Below are 22330 nucleotides of genomic sequence, written 5' to 3'. Positions count from 1 at the left end.
GGCCTCTTGGAGGGGATGCTACCTTCCTTTCTGCCAGGTTACCAATTACCAGTTGCATTGCAATTCACGCTTTTGACCTGAGTCAACATACTGAATGGGAGAAGTCCTGAATACCCCCAAAGAGATCATCTACTTTCCTCTCCCCCTTGGGAATTCACCCCAGAGAGTGACTCTCTTAACACCTCACTTTTACCCTCCCGCTACCTAACCCTCCAGAGGCAAGTGAGAATATATGAGAAACCACGGGAACCCAATAGTGGAGGAGGGGAAAAAAAAAATGTTCACATACCTTAAGGAAGAACCTCTTATCTGTTCGTGCCGGGTTGTACGAGGCTAGATAGGCAGCGATGAGAAGGAATTTGGAGTAATAAGGAAGTTCCACGTGAGCATGCGCAGAAAGACCTAGGACACAAAACCTCTCATGTAGGATTCTGGTGAGAAATCGTCGCAGCTGACTGAGCCAGTGGCATCCTTGCCTCATTAATCGATTTGAGGTTCCCAGTTGTTATGTTCGCCTCAGAGAAGCCCGGACCTTGACATCCCCCCTTTTAGACTGTGAGCCCACTGTTGGGTAGGGACTGTCTCTATATGTTGCCAACTTGTACTTCCCAAGCGCTTAGTACAGTGCTCTGCACACAGTAAGCGCTCAATAAATACGATTGATGATGATTATGATGATCCACTACTTCCTGTTCCCAGAGAAGGCCTGGCTTGGACATTACCTGCTTCCAGGTGAGGGACAATCATGGGCAAAATTTGAATTTCAGATTTCTGGGGGGGGGGGCCTCCTCTAGACTGTAAGCTCACTGTGGTCAGGTAACGTATCTACCAACTCCGTTGTACTTCCCCAAATGCTCAGAACAGTGCTCTGAGCACATATGTTGCCAACTTGTACTTCCCAAGCGCTTAGTACAGTGCTCTGCACACAGTAAGAGCTCAATAAATACGATTGAATGAATGAATGAATATGATATGCACTCAAAATATCACTGACTGATTTGCCGGGCGGAGGAGAGGAGGATTTTCCCTTTTTTAACTTTTATGGGACAAGGAGCATAGAAAGAGAAAGATCTGAGAAATGCTAATTCAGGCTCTCTGTTCAGTCAAGCATGATGGTTTCCCTTAAATAATGAGCTAGTTTCAAAATGATCCCTCACTGTATCTGCCTCCTCTGCTCAGGAGGTCTTCCCAGACTGAGCCCCCTCCTTCCTCTCCCCCTCCTCCCCCTCCCCACAGCACCTGTATAGATGTATATATGTTTGTACATATTTATTACTCCATTTATTTATTTTACTTGTACATATTTATTCTATTTATTTTTTTTGTTAATATGTTTTGTTTGTTGTCTCTCTCCCCCTTCTAGCCTGTGAGCCCGCTGTTGGGTAGGGACCGTTTCTGTATGTTGCCAACTTGTACTTCCCAAGCGCTTAGTACAGTGCTCTGCACACAGTAAGCACTCAATAAATACGAGTGAATGAATGAATCCCCAAACTGATTTCCATACCCTAAAGGGTCAGAATAAAATGAAATGCCCTAACTCTACTCGACAGTTCTCATTTTTCAAACCATGGAAAGATATTAATTAAAACGTAGAATACATTCTTATTACAACACCGCAATGCATTCATCCTCAAATTTACAAGTGGCTCTAAATGTATTTTTTAGAAAAATCGGCAAACGTGAATTGGAAATCTGTGTGCAGAGGAAAAATTTGACTCTTGAAATGCTCACTGCCTGCATGAACGCTCGTAAGTATTATCTGCAGCTCTTTGCCAGTCTTTCTGCATGCTGCTGATTAGGTGAAATGAAGCAAACTGGATGATTCAGTATGTTTTTCCTAGCACATCTACTGGAAAATAGCTTTTTTGGATCCCATTCTCATTTCACATCCATGCTGACCCTGGCTTAGAGAATGGTTTGAAGACATGGCTCCATTTTACCACTAAAAGGGCCAAAAAACCCCCTCATTTCAGGTTGAGAACAATATGATAATTGAATAACTAGCCTGGGATCTTTCATTCTTCTGACATGCTAAGACTAGCCACTGTGCTGGCACACATTCTTCAAATGGCAACCCCAGCATTCTGATTTTAATGCACTTTGAATTTAAATAAAATATTAATACCAAAGTCTGTTGGACCTGAAGTTGTTCTGTCACGATCCGGAACATTTTAAAAAACACAATTTAACGCCTTAAAACTGAGGTGAATTGATAGCATGGTCACCCCCTTCCTGTAAAACTACCCTTCACTTCACTATGCCTCAGTTACCTCATCTGTAAAATGGGGATAGGAGCGTGAGCCCCATGTGGGACAGGGACTGTGTCCAACCTGATTAACTTGTACCTACCCCAGTGCTTAGAACAGTGCTTGGCACAGAGTAAGCATTTAACAAGTACCATAATGATTAATTACTATTACCCTGTAAATTTCATGAACGTGTGGGCAGTTGGACCAAAACTGTGATCAGAAGCATGGAGGATAAAGGGACAATAGTTTCGAGATGATAGTTTAGGACAATCCCAGGACTCCAACACACCAATTTCAATGAGTTCCAAAATGGGTGCATGAGTTCTTTAAGTACAAACAACGAAAATTGCCAGGGAACGGGCTTCTTGTGCTACAGCTCGATATTATACACAGGCCTTCACTCCAGTTAGATGTCTGGAGCTATGTTTACCCAGCACCCCTGGGTGATCTTTTGGGGAAAGTACTGATATTCACCAGAATCCCCTTCTGCTGGTGTCTAGGTTTTTTCTCTCAGTTCTTTTGAGAACAGATAGAAGACGATAATGCCTATGTCCTATCGCTGAAGAAAAGAGGGCAGACGTTTACACAACTGGAGACGAAATAGAAGTAGCTGAAAAATCGCCTCAGTCTATTCTGTCTCGCTGAAAAATAAACAAAAAGGGTCATGGATTTAACCTGAGACGCAAAGCCCACACGGTTCATTTTTAAGAGGGGTCAATTTTGCCAAAGCGGGGAGCACAAAACTACCCCAGTTACCTGGAGCAGAGCATGAAACGATTTAGCTCGCCTCCTGAGGGAATCCGAGGCTGTAGGAGAATTACGAGCAACTGCACATCCCACGTTACCGCTTGTGGAGTCTCCCCTTAGGGAGGACACCTGACACAAACCCAATCCCTTACAGCTCCAAACTTCAATCGGAAAATCTTTCCCTCAACTCGCTGACCCAGGACACCAGAGACTCCGTATTTCCCGAGGGTTAGCTACATAGGGCTTTACGTTTTTTCTGAGATCACAGAGTGAACGTTCTTTATTCAATTTGCAAATTTATTCTTGGATACCGCAAGTGGCAATTTTTGTTTCTAGGTCTGAATAAAATAAATTGAATGCTGTTGTGTTTTTTTAAATGATATTTAAGTCCTTACTATATGCCAGGCGCTGTACCTATGCACTGGGGTAGATACAAGCTAATCGGGTTGGACGCAGTTCTTGTCCCACATGGGGCTCACCATCTTAATCCCCATTTTACAGATGAGACACCTGCGGTCCAGAGAAGTGAAGCGACTTGCCCAGGATCACACAGCAGACGAGTGGCAGAGCGGGGATTAGAACCCAGGTTTTGTCAACTCCCTGTCCCGTGTTCTATCCACTAGGCCACGCTGCTTCTCGACGGTTATGATACTTCTTCAACATCAGTCACGAAGGTGAAACGATGGTCTACTAACCCAGATGGATTTGGGAGGCAACACAAGAGTGTGACAACCACTATTCCACTGGTTAACCTCAAGCTCACTGAGCAGGTGATAGACATCACTTCGATGATGCCTTTCACCACTTCCAAAGTAGCACAGTCATTTGGGGATAACGGCTCTGACAGAGGAAGAATAATCTGTCTGCTCATGTGAAATAAAGACTAACTCAAGTAGGCATTTGTGGATGGGGGGGAACAAAACTAGATCCTGGAAAGAGTTGAAAAATAGTCTTTCAGATTTTTAAAAACATCTCAAAATATTACAAAGAAAGACCTCCTGCATTTAAGTGCATTTGCTTTTTCCCTCATCTTATATTTTTTTCCAAATTGTTTTCTCCTCACCCTACAACTGACCATAAATCAGCGGAGGCTGTCTCAATATTTATTTTAACGTTCCTTTGGATACCTTTCACTTGCCCTGGTTCTGTATCCTCTTGCTGCAACTTCTCCCATTGCGAACTATAAGAAAAGTGTAAGAAATCAATTAGAATTCAGAGAGAAAAATAGCCAATAAAAATTCAAATTGGAAATTCCATTCAACGAGACTTATAAACTTCTGTGTATTTTAAAGTGGGCAGGCTTAATTTGACTATAAACAAGAGGTAATTTTGTACAATGAATCGTCTGGGATTTCAATTAAATTTATGTTCCTTTCCATCATGGTTTAGTGCCAATTCAGTCAGCCCCTGAAATCTTATCCTTGCAGGAATGTATGGGAATGTAAGGCAACCTCCAGACGCAGTCCAGGCTTTCCTATTTGGTATTTATTCCCAGAAGGTGCCGCAGTTAGGCTGTACCTGCTGTTTTAATCTTGGCCTAGAGCCTCCTCGCTCTGAGACCACAAGAAAACCAGTAAAAGGAAAAAGGAAAGGGCCGTGTATTCAGCAGTTTGGCACTTAATATAAACGGTGGATCTTTCCAAGAGGGATGAGAGGGGTATGAGCTTCCGAGAATAACCTAAAAAAACCAGTAAGCACTTTTTTTTAATCTAAATGGAATTTGTTAAGTGCTTACTCTGCACTAGGCACTGTTCTAAGCACTGGGGTAGATACAAGCTAATCAGGTTGGACGCAGTCCATGGCCCGCTTGGGACTTACATCACCATTTTAGAGAAGCAGCGTGGCTCAGTGGAAAGAGCCTGGGCTTTGGAGTCAGAGGTCGTGGGTTCAAATCCCGGCTCTGCCAATTGCCAGCTGTGTGACCTTGGGCAAGTCACTTAACTTCTCTGGGCCTCAGTTACCTCATCTGTAAAATGGGGGTTGACTGTGAGCCCCCCGTGGGATAAGCTGATCACCTTGTATCCCCCAAGTGCTTAGAACAGTGCTTTGCACATAGTAAGTGCTTAATAAATGCCATCATTTTTATTATTATTATTATTTTATAGGTGAGGTAACAGGCACAGAGGTGTGAAGTGACTTGCCCAAGTCACACATCAGGTGAGTGGCAAATAGAGGATTAGAACCCAGGACCTTCTGATTTCCCAGGCCCACACTCTACCCACTAGGCCATGCTACTTCTCGAACATCTGCAGGAGTTGGGGAGGAGAGGAGGGGCGAAGTCGATAAAACACAGAATGAATGAAACCTTGGGCAGGGAGTCATCGGCACTTTACTTATAATTCTAATTTGGGCTTATTTTTCCTCAATTCCCCAGTGTTGGAAGCCAAGGGTGGCCTTCAGAAAAGCTGGGGTAAAGGAGAGAGAAGTTGAGGAATCTGCTGCTGAAAGACGCATCAGTCCAAATACTAACAGGAATATCCTCATTAAAGATGGAATTAGGTTTCACAACTATATTGATGAGACTTCAATCAATCAATCGTATTTATTGAGCACTTACTGTGTGCAGAGCACTGTACTAAGCGCTTGGGAAGTACAAGTTGGCAACATATAGAGACAGTCCCTACCCAACAGTGGGCTCACAGTCTAAAAGGGGGAGACAGAGAACAAAACCAAACATACTAACAAAATAAAATAAATAGAATAGAATAGTTCCTGAGACTTCCTCCAGAAACAGTCCTGAACAATTTTGTATTCAAAGAAAAGAGAAGCAGTGTGGCCTGGAGGAAAGAGCATGGGGCTGGGAGTCAGAGGACCTGGGTTCTAATCCCACCTCTGCCACATGTCTGGCTGTGTGATCTCGGGCAAGTCATTTCACTTCTCTGTGCCTCCACTTCCTCATCTGTAAAATAGGAATTAAGATGGTGAGCCCCATGTGGGACACTGACTGTGCCCAATCTGATTTACTTGTACCTTCCTCAGTGCTTAGAACAGCATTTGGCACATAGCAAGTGCTATAATACCATTAAAAAATGAATTTAAGTGCTAAGGGCTCCTCTGAGCAGGGATTGTATCTTCTGCTTTCTTTGTAACTCATCCCAGAGGAACCCTTCCATTCTTCCTCCAGGAGTCACTCCCTGATTAATTCCAATCCTTCCCAGACATGCTATTCTCTCAGCATCCTCTATTATGTATTTATCATTTCATTTGTGATTGATTGATTTACTTGTTTCTTGTTAATAATATATTCTCTCCCTTGTAAGTAGTACTTCATCAATCTTTGTCATTCCTTTCTCCCACTGGATTTCAAACTTTTGAGGGCGGAGACTGAGCTATATATTTCTTTTGTACATTCACCCGGTGTTTAGTATAATGCTTGGTGCGCACAATGAAAAGGAACCAATGTTCTTGATTTGAGGCAAATGAAAGGCGGATCTATCTACTTTTCGCTATATTCACATGCAGAGGTCACAGCATCCTGAATCTTCCCATTAAAGAATTATGCTCTAAAAAACATAACCACGTTGTCAAATAATGATCTATCTACTTTTCACTATATTCACATGCAGAGGTCACAGCACCCTGAATCTTCCCATTAAAGTAAGAATTATGCTCTAAAAAACATAACCACGTTGTCAAATAATAAGCTACATGGACAAAGCTGCTGAGACGGAGGAATGACTCAACTCCCAATTCAACCATCAATTAATCATATTAATCGAGCACTTACGGCACGCAGGGCACTGTCCTAAGCGCTTGGCAGAATACAATATATAGAATAGGTAGACAAGTTCTCTGCCCATTACAGAACTTAGTCTAGAGATATCTGCATAGCTTTTTTTTTTTAAAGGGCAATTTACTGAATAGAGCCCAGACCTAAGAGTCAGAAGGATCTGGGTTCCAATCCCAGCTCCGCCACTTGTCTGCTGTGTGATCTTGGGCATGTCACTTCCCTGCTCTGTACCTCAGTTCTATCATCTGTAAAACAGGGATTAAGACTGTGAGCCCCATGTGGGACCTGGAATGCATCCAACCTATTTCCTTTGTATCTACTCCAGCGCGTAGACTAGTGCCGGGCACATAGTAAGCGCTTGGCAAATTCCATAAAAATAAAATAAAGAAGGAATGAAGCCTTTTTCTAAACCAATCCGCACCACTCCTGTCCTGGAGATAATGATTGCAAACGGTGGTGACCAGACTGGTCCCTCGCTCTCCTCTCCATTTTCAAGGAGAGGAAGGTTAGGAGGGTCCCCAAGAAGAGTTCCTGAGACTGGGCATCATAGTATTAAAAATAACTGTGGTATTTGTTAAGCACTCACTATGTGCCAAGCACTGTTCTAAGCCCTGGGGAAGATATGGAATAATCAGGTCCGTCACAGTCCCTCTCCCACACAGGGATCACAATCTAAGCAGGAAAGAGAACAGGTACTGAAATCCCCATTTTACACATGAGGAAACTGAGGCACCGGGAGCAATTGTGGTATTTGTTAAGCGCTTCCTTTATGTCAGGCACTGTACTAAGCGCTAACTGGGTTGCTACACTGTGAGCCCATGTGACCACACCTGCCCCGGGCTGGGACACAACTGCTCCAAAGCAGCGTGGCTCAGTGGAAAGAGCCCGGGCTTTGGAGTCAGAGGTCATGGGTTCTAATCCCGGCTCTGCCACTTGTCAGCTGTGTGACTTTGGGCAAGTCACTTAACTTCTCTGTGCCTTAGTTACCTCATCTGTAAAATGGGGATTAAGACTGCGAGCCCCCCGTGGGACAACCTGATCACCCTGTATCCTCCCCAGTGCTTAGAACAGTGCTTTGCACATAGTAAGCGCTTAATAAATGCCATCATCATCACAGAACCAACCTGGGGATTTGGATGCCCTATCCCCCAAAAGGGCCTGCTTCAACCTTGACTTTCCAGCCAGGTCCTGCCGATGAGGAAATCCCACCGGTGGCTTTGCCATCCACACCCTCCCAGCATGGCCTAGCGGACAGAATATGAGTCTGGGAGTCAGAATGACCTGGGTTCTACGGATGAGGCAACCGAGGCACGGAGAAGTGAAGTGACTTGCCCAAGGCCCCCCAGCAGAGAAGGCGCAGAGCTGGGATTAGAAGCCAGGTCCTTCTAACTCCCAGACCTGTGCTCTTTCCACTAGGCCACGGCCTCAACAATGACTGTCACCCCTAAACCCACACATCAGCCCGATCGGACGGGGTTTCCGCATCCACTCCTGAATGGCCAGGGGTTTTCATTCATTCATATTTATTAAGCGCTTACTGTGTGCAAAGCGCTGTACTAAGCGCTTAGGAGAGTACAATATAACAACAAACAGATGCATTCCCCACCCACAACAAGCTCACAGTTTAGCAGGGGAGACAGGCATTAATAAACAAAAAATTATAGCCGTGGAATCCAACTAGAATGGATTCAGTCAGTCAGTCATATTTATTGACCGCTTACTCTGTACAGAACAACTGTACGAATGTGCCAATACAATAATAAACAGACAAGTTCTCTGCCGACAACAGCAGCAGACATCCTTGTCTGCCGCTTGTTCTCCTCGTTCACTCACATGACAGGTTTGCTAACTGCCAGGGTTGAATCTTATCTCCGTTGCTTTTTCAAAGTTTACACATTACTAGAAATGAGACTGCAGCAATCTGACTGCCAGTTTAATTCAACCCGGGAAAATTCATTTTTAACTTGACTTATCCTGTTACTCTCTGCATTTCTAACTAAAGAACATCAAGTACTACAAGGTCAAATGACTCAGATTTATGGTTAATTCAAATGCCAAATTAAACTGAAATTAAATGCAAAATTAAATCATTACACCTACATGACCCATTACAACTGGATTACAGTGGGATGCATTTTTATATTATTGCCAAACTACACGGACAACTGCAGGCTTGCATTTTTTGTGTGTGAGAACCTGACTAGACTACATCACAAAAAATTGATCGTGAGCAGACAGAGCTGTCGATACACTTGCAATACTTCGATCTTCTCTGGTGGATCACATATCTGTAGCCAACCAACGTCCTTATAAGCATTTTTTTATCATCACACACTTAGCAGATGGGACAAAATCCAAAGACAAGACCCCTGTCTAGCAAATATAAAATTAAAAACCCAACTATAAAAATGCCCCTCTTCTTAGTAAAAGAGCTTTACAGAAAGGCTTTGGTTCATTCATTCAATGGTATTTATTGAGCGCTTACTGTGTGCAGAACTTGGGAGAGTACAATACAACAATAAACAGACACACTCCCCACCCACAAGCTAACAGTCTAGAGGACTGGTTCCCTCTAGAAGGTAAGTTCGTTGTGGGCCGAGAGTGTGTCTGCTAATTCTGTTGGATTGTACTCTCCCAACGCCTTAGTACAGTGCCCTGCACATGGTAAGCGCTCAGTAAAGAGCATTAACTGATTGACTCCCTTGTAGGTACCTTAAAACAGTCCATTCATAGCACTGGCAGGAATCAAGAGACATTATTGGGAATTTACTGTTTTTTGAATTTTCTAAAATAGGGAATGCAAGCTCTCTAGTGGGGATTTATGCAGAACTTGGGGGTGTACGCAGGACTACCACCAAGACTCACACCCCATTCCTCCCAGAGCAGCCAGAAGTTGCCCTTTCTGATCCACTCCTTTTCCTACACTGCTATTTACCCCCACCCAATATTTTTCTTATCATATTTAAGCACTTACTATGCCCTAGGGGCTGTACTAAGCACTAGGGTAGATATAAGCTTATCAGGCTGGACACAGTCCCTGTCCCGCACAGGGCTCACAGTCTTGATCCCCATTTCCCAGATGAGGCAACTGAGGCACAGAAGGACTGTGACTTGACCAAGGACACACGGCCAACAAGTGGCAGAGCCGGGATTAGAACCCAGGTCCCTCTGACTCCTAGGCCTGTGGCTCTATCCACTAGGCCATGATAGGAGGGTGAGGATGGCAAAGCCACTGGTGGAATTTACTCAGTTCCCTCATCTGTCAAATGGGGCTGGGGGACAGGGGCTGTGTCCAACCCAGTTTGCTTGCATCCACCCCAGCCCTTAGTACAGTGCTTGATACATAGCAAGCGCTTAACAAATACCACAATTATTATTATTAGTACCCTCCCCCGGCCTACTTGCCTCCCAACCCCACGTCTCCCTGGGGTCCCACCCAAAACCCCTGAGTCAGGCAGTCCCAAGCCCCTAATTATTTTCCGGGGTGGGGGGGGGTCTCCACTTATATTTTTTAAAACAGCAGTGGCACCACTATCCCCGCCACAATCCCCAGTCAAACAGGATGGGGGAGTGCCAGTCAATGAAGGGGAAGAGGGTGCAAGCAAGATACTAAGTGAAAAATTAAGACAAAAAAAAAAATAGACAAAGGCTTGGATAGTTTCAGAGGATGGGCTCTGAGGGAGAAGGGAAGCAAGTAATGCAAGGAGCCACCAGGAAAGGCCAAGCAAAGTTTAAAAACAAAATAAAATAAATACCCCAAGCTGCTGAGCTGTAAGAAAAAGGAAGGAAGGGGAGGACGGAGGAGAGAGTTACAGTGAACACACTGCAATGTTCAGTGAACTTGTTCCTTCCCACAGCACTTATGTTCTCCAAGCAATTATGTCCATATCCACAATTTATTAATTCCATTCGTGTCCATCTCCCCCTCCAGACTGTAATCTCCTTGAGGGCAGGGAATGTGTCTCTTTATTGCTATAGTGTACTCTCCCAAGCGCTCAGGACTGTGTGCAGAGCACACAGAAAGTGCTCAATAAATAGGATTGACTGACTGACCCCTCTAGACCATAAGCTCCTTGTAGGCAGGGAATGTATCTACCGACTCTGTTATATCGTACTTTACCAAGCGCTTAGTCCGGTACTCTGCATACAATAAGCACTCAAAAAACATCATTGACTGATTGATGTCAGTGTTAGTTCTGGGGCGAATGCCAATTTTAACAGGAGAGACTATGGGAAAATGCCCCGCATGATCCAACCACTTCCAATACAGCAATGCTTTCCCTGCTAATATCAGATGGCATGCCTATATAATAATTATAGTAATAACTACGGTATTTATTAAGTGCTTACTATGTGCCAGGCACTGGGGTGATACAAACAATCAGGTTGGACACTGTTCCTGTCCCACGTGGGGCTCACCGTCTCAACTGCCATTTTACAGATGAGGTAACTGAGGCCCAGAGAAGTGAAGTGACTTGTCCAAGGTCACACAGCAGACAAATGGCAGAGAGAGCTGCGATTAGAACCCATGACCTTCCGACTCCCAAGCCCGTGCTCTACCCGTTACTCCACGCTGCTTCATAAAAGCTCCGACTCATTTACACATCCATAATCTATTTATTTCCATTCATGTCTGTCTCCCTCTCTAGACTGTAAGCTCACTGTGGGCGGGGAACATGAGTGCCAACTCTGTTTTATTGTACTCTCTCAAGCGCTTAGTACAGTGCTCTACACACATTAAGCACTCAAAGAGAAGCAATATGGCCTAGTGGAAAGAGTACAGGCCTGGGCGTCGGAGGACCTGGGTTTTAATCCTGGCTTGCTGTGTGACACTGGGCAAGTCATTTAACTGCTCTGTGCCTCAGTTTCCTCAACTGCAAAATGGAATTAAATTCTACTCCCTCCTACTTAGGCTGCGAGCTCCATGTGGGACATTTGTTCAACGTGACAAATTTGTATCTACCTCAGCACTTAAAACGGTGCTCAGCACTTAGTAAGCAGTTAATAAAAATCATAATGAAAAATCAATAAATGCCAATAACTGATGTCAGTGTTAGTTCTGGGGCGGATACCAATTTATAACATGAAAGTCTATGGGACAATGTCCCTCATGATCCAGTCACTTCACTATAGCTATGTTTTCCACATTAATATCAGATGGCATGCCTATATAAAAGCTCTGATTCACTCAGTTTCTTTTTCCCCTCTACACTGCAGCTCTGCAAACCATTCAATTTCACTCTCAACTCTGCTGATTCTTAATGAAACTACAGCTAAATAAAAAAGAGCATTTAGGCAAATGTGAGAAATATAGCTTCTAGACAACGTTTTCTCCCTAGATACAGTCTTTTGTCTCAATATACCATGCTTTGTTTAATAATTTAACGGACAAATCTCTCACTTCAAATATTGTTACGATTGTTAGTTTTCCAACCACTTTCCCCAGGGAAAAAATGGAACGAAATGCATGTTAGTTTACTTTTCTGTCAGGTAAAATCTTTAGCAGAAGCCCCTCTTGCCCACCCCTAACCGCCCTCCGCCCCCCCGACACCTTTATTTAATGAAAACAAGAGCAAAAACTTGAATTTATCCTTGAGGAACTGTCTAGAGTGAAGTTCCACTGCATAATAAATCCCTGGAAAATAATGTGTGGACGATTACCTTGATATTTCCCTGAGATAAACAGTCTGCATGGCTTTCTTCAAATGAGGCTCAATATTTCTCCAGAGTTTGCGTGTATCTCGCTCGCTTGCTGCATCAAATTAAAAAAAAAAATTCAATCTCACGGGTACAAATTCCCAAAGGCACAGCCCCAGAAAAACAATTATTACTACCATGTATCAAACATGATAAACGCTTACCTTCTCCTCTGACCACAGGTTCACAATATTTAGAAAAATTAAGGGCTGCCTATAGGGAAAAGATAAATGAAAAACAGGCTCATTTCCAAACCATAGATCACACATTGTATTGACCAAAATTTCTTCACCACGTAAAGATGTTACCTTTGAAAGTAAAACTGGTATCCAGAAAATACAGTCAGGAGTGGGTTCAGCCCAGGAGCTAAAGGGTTGTGACCACTTATTGGTGACCATGCCAGGGCTGTTTATTATTAATAATAATGATAATAATAATAATTAGGGTATTTGTTAAGCACTTATTATGTGCCAAGCACTGTTCTAAGTGCTGGGGTAGATACAAGGTAATCAGGTTGTCCCATGCGAGGCTCAGTCTTAATCCCCATTTTACAGATGAGGCAACTGAGGCACAGAGAAGTGACTTGCCCAAGATCACACAGCAAACAAGTGGCAGAGCTGGGACTGTCGTTACACTGTACTCTCCCAAGTGCTTAGCAGAGTGCTCTGCACGCAGTAAGTGCTCAATAAATGCAACTGACTGACTGCTCTTCTTTAGAAAGCCTCAGCTGATATAGAAAGATTTGCACTCTGGCTATAACAAATCTCTGCCTATAACAAATATTTACCGGGCCCATGCTGCATACTGTCAGCCCCTTTTGGGCAGTGATCATGCCTACCAATTCTTTTACATTGTACTTTCCCAAACGTTTAATGCAGTGCTCTGAACACAGTTAGTGCTCAAGAAGTACAACTGAATGAATGAACTGGTGGATGAATCTGCTCACTGGATGTCCGAAGACAAGGTTGGCGTGTGTCCATTCTGGATGAGATAAGTGACTCTGGGTTCTTTCCTGGGAATGGTAAAGTCTGCCCACATGCCCGATTGGAAGAAAGTACTTGAGGCTCTTCGGCAGTCCCCAGCCCTGCCCCAATTTCCCACTGCCACCGTGGCTCGCCTCAAGGCGGTTTCCAGAATCCGGGCTGATTTAGACGTGAGAAGAATCCCTGTGCCCGTGAGGAGACACGCCCAGAAAAATTTCCTCCCTGTACCGCTTTAACCTAATGCTTTTCCTAGTCCTCTTTCACCTGCAAGAAACAATACTGTGGAAAGCCGCTAAACAAGGATTTCTCTAGGCTTTACGAGACGCATGAATTCAGCAAAATGACTCCTTTCGTTCCATCGTATTTATTAGGCGTTTACGGGGTGCAAAGCACTGTACTAAGCACTTGAAGGGCAACTGGGTTTTCCCTGTCGAGTTTCTTTCACTTTTTCCTTTATAAGCACTGACACCTTTTTTCAGTGAAAAGGCTCTGCTTGAAAAAATATCTGGCTGGAACTTTCTTCCTCACTTAAATCTGGCAGATTTCAGTCCTCCCTGCTTTCAAAATTCTCCTTAACTTCTTACCACCTCCAACAAGCCTTCCCTAATTGCCAATAACCTGACTCTTAAGAGCCCTTTGGCCACCTCTGCAATTATGCATTTATTTTTGCCAAGACGATATAGACAGTAGCAGTAGTACATCAGAAAGAGATGGATGAGTAAACTGAATATGAGTACATGCAAAAGCGCTGAGGATGCAACCTCAGCATATTAAGTGGTGCCTTTACAAAATTAATTCCCATCCAAACTTATCCATTCCTAAGGGAGTAAACTATTGGTCCCATTTATTAGCAAGCTGCTCAGTCATTAATTGGTAAAAAAAAAATAATAATTCAAATCATGATTTTAAAAATATCAGTAAATTTGCTCCATATCTTTAGTATTTTCACGTGGTCATGACTAAACCCTGATGCTTGTCTGAGCAGGAGCTCACGACAATTTCATAGTCCTACATTCAACACCAAACTGAAATTACATTTCTGAAAAACAAAGCCCTTCAACATAAGAGAAGTAAATTGCCGTAAAAGCTTTGAGTCATTCATACTGTGATGGAAATTAATATACGGCATCCTTTCCTGGATAAAAAAAACACCAGAAAGACTATGGTCAATAGCAGAACTGCACTGAAGACAGAATCTTCAAAATTCACTGCCTATTTGTATAAGAGGTCACAGCTCAAGAGGATTAGCCTTTTTATTTTTATTTTTTCCCTATGGGCCTGTGTCCAGGAACCCTCAGCTGCTACATATTCTATCTTGGTATATGAGACCTCTTTTTCAGAGAAGCAGCATGACCTAATGGAAAGAGCCCTGGGCCTAAGAGTCAGCAGGCCTGGGTTCTAATCCTGGCTCTGTCCCTTGCCTGTTGTGTGCCCTTGGACAAGTCACTTCACTTCTCTGTGCCTAAGTTTCCTCATCTGAACAACGGGGATCCAATACCCATTCTCCCTGCTACTCTGTGAGCAACAAAGGGAACTAAGATACCTCCCCGAGTGTTTCGTGCAGTGCTTGTCATGTCGTAAGCACTTAACCAATGCCACAATTATTAGTATTATTATAATTATTAGTAAGGGCCTGGCATCTTAGACCCCTGGGTCTCTATGCCAGTCAACAGCAGCAAACAGATGGAACCAATTAGTACCAACTACTGACCTGGGCTTTGCACAAATCACTGATGAAGGGAAGAGATACTCATATCTCTTTCTGCTGACTATCCGGCGAACAATTCTAGCGTGATTAGCCAATCTTCGTACACATTATTCATCAGTTTCTTTGAATCCTGGGGAATTCTGGAAACTAATGAAGCGACTACACATAAAGTGTGTCTCTGGTTTACATATGCCCCTTTTAACCATCGGGATATTGAGTCAGCACATTTCTTTATGCCATGCACGGCCAGGCAATACGCACTAAGAAGCTCTAGCTAACATGGTCTGGCGGCTCCAAACTGAAATATCGGTGCTGCGAAGTTTCTTCATCTTAAATGGAGAGGAATTAGACTTGGGATGTCTATGGACCAGGCTCAATTTATTCTCAGGGTCTGCACCTGCCCAAAGCAAACTGAATAGCAGTTTAAAAAAACAAAAGGAAAATTTAAAAAAAGGCCCAAACCACGTCTTTTAGGGCTTATCCTCCTGGTTTATGTTAGTGAAGCGCTCAATAAATACCATTGATTGACTGATTAGGAGGATCTGACACTCGCTTTTACTGTGGTCACTGGGCTCAGCAGTACTCGTAAGGATTGGGATGTGTCGTTGCAAGTGAAGAATCTTTACCAGTCAACCCCCTTGCCCCTCGTAACTTAGGTCGCTACTCTCCTACCACCCAGCTGGCACACTTCACCCCTCTAATGCCAAGCTTTGCCTCCATCTCACCTGTCTCAATGCCGACCTCTCGCCCACATCCTGCCTCTGGCCTGGAACTCCACTCCCTTCATAACCGACAGACCATCACCCACCCTACCTTGAAAGCCTTGCTGAAGGCACATCTCCTCCAAGAAGTTCCCTAATTTCCTCTTTTCCCACTTCCTTCTGCATCAAGCTTGCTCATAGATGAGCTCCCTTTATTCAACCCACCCTCAGCCCCACAGCACATACATGCATATCAATAATTCATGTATTTCTTTTAATGCCTGTCTCTAGACTGCTTGTGGGCAGGGAACGTACCACAAACTGTTGCACTGTTCTCTCCCAAGCACTTAATCCAGTGCTCTGCACAAGGTTAGCGTTTCACACATCAGTCAGTCAATTGTATTTATTAAGGGCTTATGTGTGCAGAGCACTGTACTGAGAGCTTGGGAGAGTACAGTATAACAATAATCAGATACATTCCCTGCCACAACGAGCTTACGGTCTAGAGGAGGAGACAAACATGAATAGAAATAAATGACAGATATGGACATAAGTGCTGTGGGGCTGGGATGGGGGATGAATAAAAGGGGCAAGTCAGGGTGACGCAGAAAGGAGTGGGAGAAGAGGAAAGGAGGGCTTGGTCAGGGAAGGCCTCTTGGAGGAGATGGGCCTTCAATAAGGCTTTGAAGCAGGGGGGAGAGGAACTGATTGATTTCCTGAGTGGGGACCCTCGCGGGAGCCTTCTAACTCACCAGGGATTGGAACTTTTCTACTGACCGCCGCTACCCCAGTGAACCCCCTAACCACTGGGCCACCAGTCTCCAGTTCTCAGGCCCGCTCCGGGCCCCCATGGTGGTGGGGAGAAGCCCCAGAGACCCTGTCGTTGGACGGCTGATCAGGCTGACCCCGGGAAACCTGGGCCGGGCCAGAAGGCAGGGCTAACGGGCTGGCCCTGAAACATCCACCCTGACTGCACCACGGAAATTTGGCCCCCAATGGCGCGTGCCACTTGGAAGCAGCGCGGCTCGATGGATCGAGTACGGGCCTGGGAATCACAAGGATCTGGGTTCTAATCCTGGTTCCACCACGAGTCTGCTGTGGGACCGTGGGCAAGTCACAAAGAGCACGGGCTTGGGAGTCGGAGGTCGTGGGCTCTAATCCCACCTCTGCCGCTTGTCAGCTATGTGACTCTGGGCAAGCCACGTCACTTCTCTGTGCCTCTGTTAACTCATCTGGAAAACGGGCATGAAGCCTGTGAGCCCCACGTGGGACAACGTGATTACCTTGTATCTACCCCAGCGCGTAGAACAGTGCTTGGTACATAGTAAGCGCTTAACAAATACCATTATCATTATTATTTTCTGGGCCTCGGTTTCCTCAGCTTCAGTTTCCTCATCTTTAAAATGGGGATAAGAGTGTGAGTGTGGGACAGAGACTGTGTTCAACTGATTAATCTGTAATGAACCCAGTGCTAGCTTGGCACATAGTAAGCGCTTAACAAGTACCATAATTATTAATTATTATTTTAACAGGCAAAGGCAAACTGAGTGGCCGGGGGAAAGACAAAAGTGGACTTTTTCAGAAAAAGCCCAGTGACACTTGGTTCGTGCCAGATAAAATTCTGAATTAGACAGGGTGAGTATGGAGTATAAATTCACCTTGAGCTTAATTACCTTTAAACACTTTGACCCCTAAAGACTCGAGCAGTTTTTTTAAAATAAAGAATGCACACTGACAAAAGTACAAGTTGCCAACTTGTACTTCCCAAGCGCTTAGTACAGTGCTCTGCACACAGTAAGCGCTCAATAAATACGATTGATTGATTGATTGACAAAAGGCCAGCTGTCCTACCTAGGACAAGGAAGCCAGACCTAAGGGGACAGTAACCGGAGACACCGTTTCCAGGGGGAGGCTTGGAAATATGCATAAAAGTTTCATTTCCATTAAAAATATTTCAGTGCTTAATTTTGCATGCACTGAAATTGTACCCTTTGGACTTGAATTCTACTCAATGAAATCATCCTCCTTCAAAGGGCCCTTTAATTCTGCCAGCAAGATAATATTCAGCTTTATTAATGAATTAATGAACTTAATGGCAAATTAACATTTGCCCCACATTGATGCTAATAAATCTGATCAGTTCAACCGATTAACCTGACTGATTAACCTGAATGGTTTTAACCGAAAAATAATCACACCCATATCACTCAGCTAAAAGCCAATGTTACCAACGCTCTGAATCCCAGACAAATTAAACATGAACGCTTCAGAATAGAAGACAAATTCCTAGAAGAAGCCTGTTATAGTGGAATGAAATGTTCATTCTCAATTATCATAACTCTGTTCTCTCTTTTTAAACCTTTAGCCAATTACAGTAAATGCCATTGTGTGTTACTGTGCTATTTCAGATTTCTTTTTCTCTTTTGGCTCTGGTTTCCTTAACTATCGATGTTTTAATCAATCAATACTGGTATTTATTGAGCACTTACTGTGTGCAGAGCACTGGTCGAAGTGCTTAGGAGAGAACAATACAACTGAGTTGGCAGACCCTACCCATGCTCCCAAAGAGTTTACAGTCTTGAGGGGAGCTTGCTTTGATTATTGTCCATGTCCACTCATATCAGGATTGGATTGTACTCTCCCAAGCGCTTAACAGAGCATTCTGCACATAGTGAGCACTCAATAAATACCACTAATTGGTATCAAAACAGATGTCATCGGTCATGAAGAAGGAAGAGACTCTTGAAAATTTTACTCCCGTAAGGAGTTGCAGAGGCGCTGCCGGGTTTAGTCTAGATTTCTGTCCGGAAAGGAAAAAAACACACCTTTTATTTGACTCAGAATTGGGAAACCAAAACCCCAGGAGAAAGATGAGGAGCAGCGGGGCCTAGTGGGAAAGACCACAGGACTGGGAGTCTGAGGACTGGGTTCCCAAACTGCTTGCTATGTGACCCAGGGAAAGTCACTTCACTTCTCTGGGCCTCAGTTCCCTCATCTGTACAATGGGGATTGAGATTGTGAGCCCCACATGGGACATGGACTGTGTCCAATCAGATATGCTTGTATCCATCCCGGAGCTTAATTCAGTGCTTGGCATATAGTTAAGCACTTAAATATCACAATCATTATTTTTATTCTCTGTGCCTCAGTTTCCTCAACTGCAAAATGGGGATTGAATCCTAGACCGTGAGCACCACATGGGACACGGACTGCATCCAACCAGATATGCTTGCATCCACCCCACAGCTTAATTCAGTGCCTGGCATATAGTTAAGCACTTACATATCACAATCATTATTTTTATTCTCTGTGCCTCAGTTTCCTCAACTGTAAAATGGAGATGGAATCCTAGACTGTGAGCCCCACTGGGGCCAGGGACTCTGTCCAACCTGATAAACTTGTATCTGTCCTAGTGCTTGACGTATAGTAAGCACTTAACAAACACTATAGAACAACTACCCAAAAGACTCCACTGGGCTCAAGAGCAGGAGCTCTTTGTGGCACCCAAATCTTCCCTCTTGCCTGAATTGGCCACCCCAGCAATGATTGTACTGGCACTGACTTTAATTTCCCCAGGGTATGTGGGGGACACAAATGGATATTTCCAATCAAACTATCCCTCTAAGAAATAAGCTAGGCACACGCCAATTCGGCCACGAGCATTATTAACTTTTTCTAAGCAAATTCATCTGTTCAGTCATATTTATTGAGCGCTCCCTGTGTGCAAAACACTGTCCTAAGATCTTGGGAGAGTACACTGTAACTGCGCCATATAGGCAGCTGTCGGGCAAGTCTCCTGCCTCAGTGCCAACATTCCTAACCCTAACCAATTGGTACCTCCTCTCCCTGGCCCCAGAACTGACCACCCGCATCTTGTGACTACCAATAAAATAAGCTTGGCCCCTTCTACGACATTCTCTATCTTGCGTTATGCTGGTTTCCAGCGTATTCTCTCTCCAAATGACATCGGGTGACCTCAATGCAGAAATCCTCTCTCTCTGCCCTGGGTGAGTCAGCCATCGATCTTTGCTGTCTTGGTTTGCTTGTTTTATGGTACTTGTTAAGCTCTTACTACGTGTCAAACACTGTTCTATTCGCTGAGGTGGGTACAAGTAAGTTCGGGCAGACACAGTTCCTGTCCCACAAGGGGCTCACAGTGAGAAGGAGAACAGGTAGTGAATCCCTATTTTAAAGTTGAGGGAACAGACACAGAGAGAATAATAATAATGCTATTTGTTAAGCACTTACTATGTGCCAAGGACTGTTCTAAGTGCTGGGGTAGATACAAGGTAATCGGGCCATCCCACGTTGGGCTTAGAATCTTAATCCCCATTTTACAGACAAGGGAACTGAGACACAGAGAAGTTAAGTGGCTTGCCCAAGGTCACACAGCAGACAAACGGCAGAACCGGGATCAGAACCCAAGTCCTCTGAATCCCAAGCCCGGGCTCTTTCCACTGAGCCATGCTGCTTCTCAGTTAAAGGACTGAGAAAAGAGACTCAGTCAGTTAAGAGACTTGCCCAAAGTCACATAGCTAAGCAACTGGCAGAGCAATTAGAAAAGCCTGGATTAAAACCCAGGTCCTCTGACACACAGGCCCGTTTTCTTTCCACTAGGCCATACTGCTTCTCATTCCACAGTTGAGAGGTCTAGAACTGGGCCAAATCTTCTCCAAGTACCTTGCAGCACCTCGGTCTTTAGGGGGAAAAAACCTTAAAGCCTTATCATCTTCTCTCCTACATTTGTGCAGTGCTTTTCTTTCTTTCTCTCTCTCTATTTATTGATAATCCAGATGGATATAACTACAGACACGATATATCTGACACACGCTGAACTGCAGAAATAAGAGAAAGGTAGCTGTTGGGTAGAGAAAACTATCATTCTTCCGTGTAGATAAGGGAAAATCTCATGAACAGATCATAATTTTCAGGGGTCGTTATCTTTTTGAATCTATCTTCCCAGTTGGTGTGGTACAATAGTCTCTCCCTCTATCTAAAACAACCAGACTGCCCGACTATAGCTTCTCCTCAAAAAAAAAAAAAATCATTTTAGTCCTTTTATTACACCAATGACATAACTCACCAGATGCCTGAGCTCTTTTAGGTCGCGACAAACAGTGTAGAAAACACCAAGAAGAATATTAATATAGGCAGCATAGAAGTCAGCAGAATACTCAGGAGGATGATCTTGGGTCAAAATCTTCTGCAGGTGTCCTGTTCAAATAGCACTAATTATTTTTTAATGATTCACACATCACGGCCCTTTACCTCCTGCTCAGAATATTGAGGGGAAATGGAAATCTAGACCAGGATTCTTTTCCAATGTGGCAGCTGGTGTCTTCATCCTTGGACTTGGAGGTATTTGCTTCCATCTTTATTGGCATAATTTTTCATTTTGTTTCTAACATGACATTTTTCTATACGTGCTTCCTCTCTTTCCCAACCCGCAAAAGACGCTTCTGGAATTAAACCTTATAGGCCAGTGGTTATAGTTCTTACTCCATAAGCGACTCAAAGGCAGGGCCCAGGCCTTTTATGTTCTCACTGTAACTTGGCAGGCACCTAATTACGAGCTTTCTATTAGCCAAAGCACTGTGCTAAGTGTTGGGGTAGATACAGCTAAGCAGATTTTTTTTTAAATGATACCTGTTAAGTGCTTACTATGTGCCAGGCACTGTATTAAGCACTGGCATAGATACAAGTTCACCAGGTTGGACCCAGTCCATGTCCACATGGGATTCACAGTCTTAATTCCCACTTTACAGATGAGGTAACTGAGGCCTAGAGAAGTGCAGTGACTTGTCCAAGGTCACATAGTAGACAAGTGGCGGAGCCGGGATCAGAACCCAGGTCCTTCTGACTCCCAAGCCGGTGCTCTATCCCCTAGGCCGAGCTGCTTCTCAATCAGACACAGACAACCTTGAGCTGGGCCTAAAGCTACTTTTCTACCTCTCTGGCTTTCTGCTCTAAGGCAATTTCATCCCCAAACAGTACTCAAAATGTAAAACTAAGACTTCCATTTTGTTCTTCACTGTGATATGAGATTCCTACGACGTCTCCTAGTTCGAAAAATCTAATTTCCCATGTGGTAGTGGTAGGCGCTTTCTGAGTTTTAGAAGTTTCGGGTACGTAATTATTCATGTTTGCTCGTGCCAATTTTGTCTTCTCTCACCTACCCAGAGAGGAAATAAAAATGAAAATTGTACCTATGCTGTAGTCGGGGAAGTACAAGACGAATGGCTCACAACATCCAGTATTTGGGCGAAACTTTTCCCACACAATCTCGCTAAGGAAGATGACAGTCACGTTTCTGTTGGTCTGAGAGAAAGGAATAAAGGCGACCTTGTTTAGAACATCTTAATGCGAAAATTATTAGGAGTTTTCATTCAGAGAATTTCATCAAATTCCCAACTTATTGCAAATTATTTACATATTAATAAGCCAATTTTAGATAGCTTAATCAAGGAGCTCACATATTTGCAAGATTTTTGTATCTGAAATTTGGGAAAAAAAAA

At 43.9% G+C, this 22330-nt stretch overlaps 1 protein-coding gene across 2 annotated transcripts in view; it reads right to left on the bottom strand.

Annotated features, from left to right (window-relative positions):
- The window catches only part of ORC5 (origin recognition complex subunit 5), a 96757-nt gene that overhangs the window by 61084 nt on the left and 13343 nt on the right, over window positions 1-22330 (bottom strand). For both annotated transcript variants that reach the window (XM_038741494.1, XM_038741493.1), the window contains exons 5-10: window positions 22022-22133; window positions 20899-21029; window positions 12588-12636; window positions 12388-12478; window positions 4124-4176; window positions 290-402 (exon numbers count right to left, since the gene is read on the bottom strand). In XM_038741494.1, coding sequence (XP_038597422.1) covers window positions 290-402; window positions 4124-4176; window positions 12388-12478; window positions 12588-12636; window positions 20899-21029; window positions 22022-22133 — 549 coding nt within the window. The remainder of the gene's footprint in view (window positions 1-289; window positions 403-4123; window positions 4177-12387; window positions 12479-12587; window positions 12637-20898; window positions 21030-22021; window positions 22134-22330) is intronic.

This window comes from Tachyglossus aculeatus, assembly GCF_015852505.1.
Source record: "Tachyglossus aculeatus isolate mTacAcu1 chromosome 12 unlocalized genomic scaffold, mTacAcu1.pri SUPER_6_unloc_1, whole genome shotgun sequence".
Classification (NCBI taxonomy): Eukaryota; Metazoa; Chordata; class Mammalia; order Monotremata; family Tachyglossidae; genus Tachyglossus; species Tachyglossus aculeatus.
This window is presented reverse-complemented; position numbering and strand designations above follow the sequence as displayed.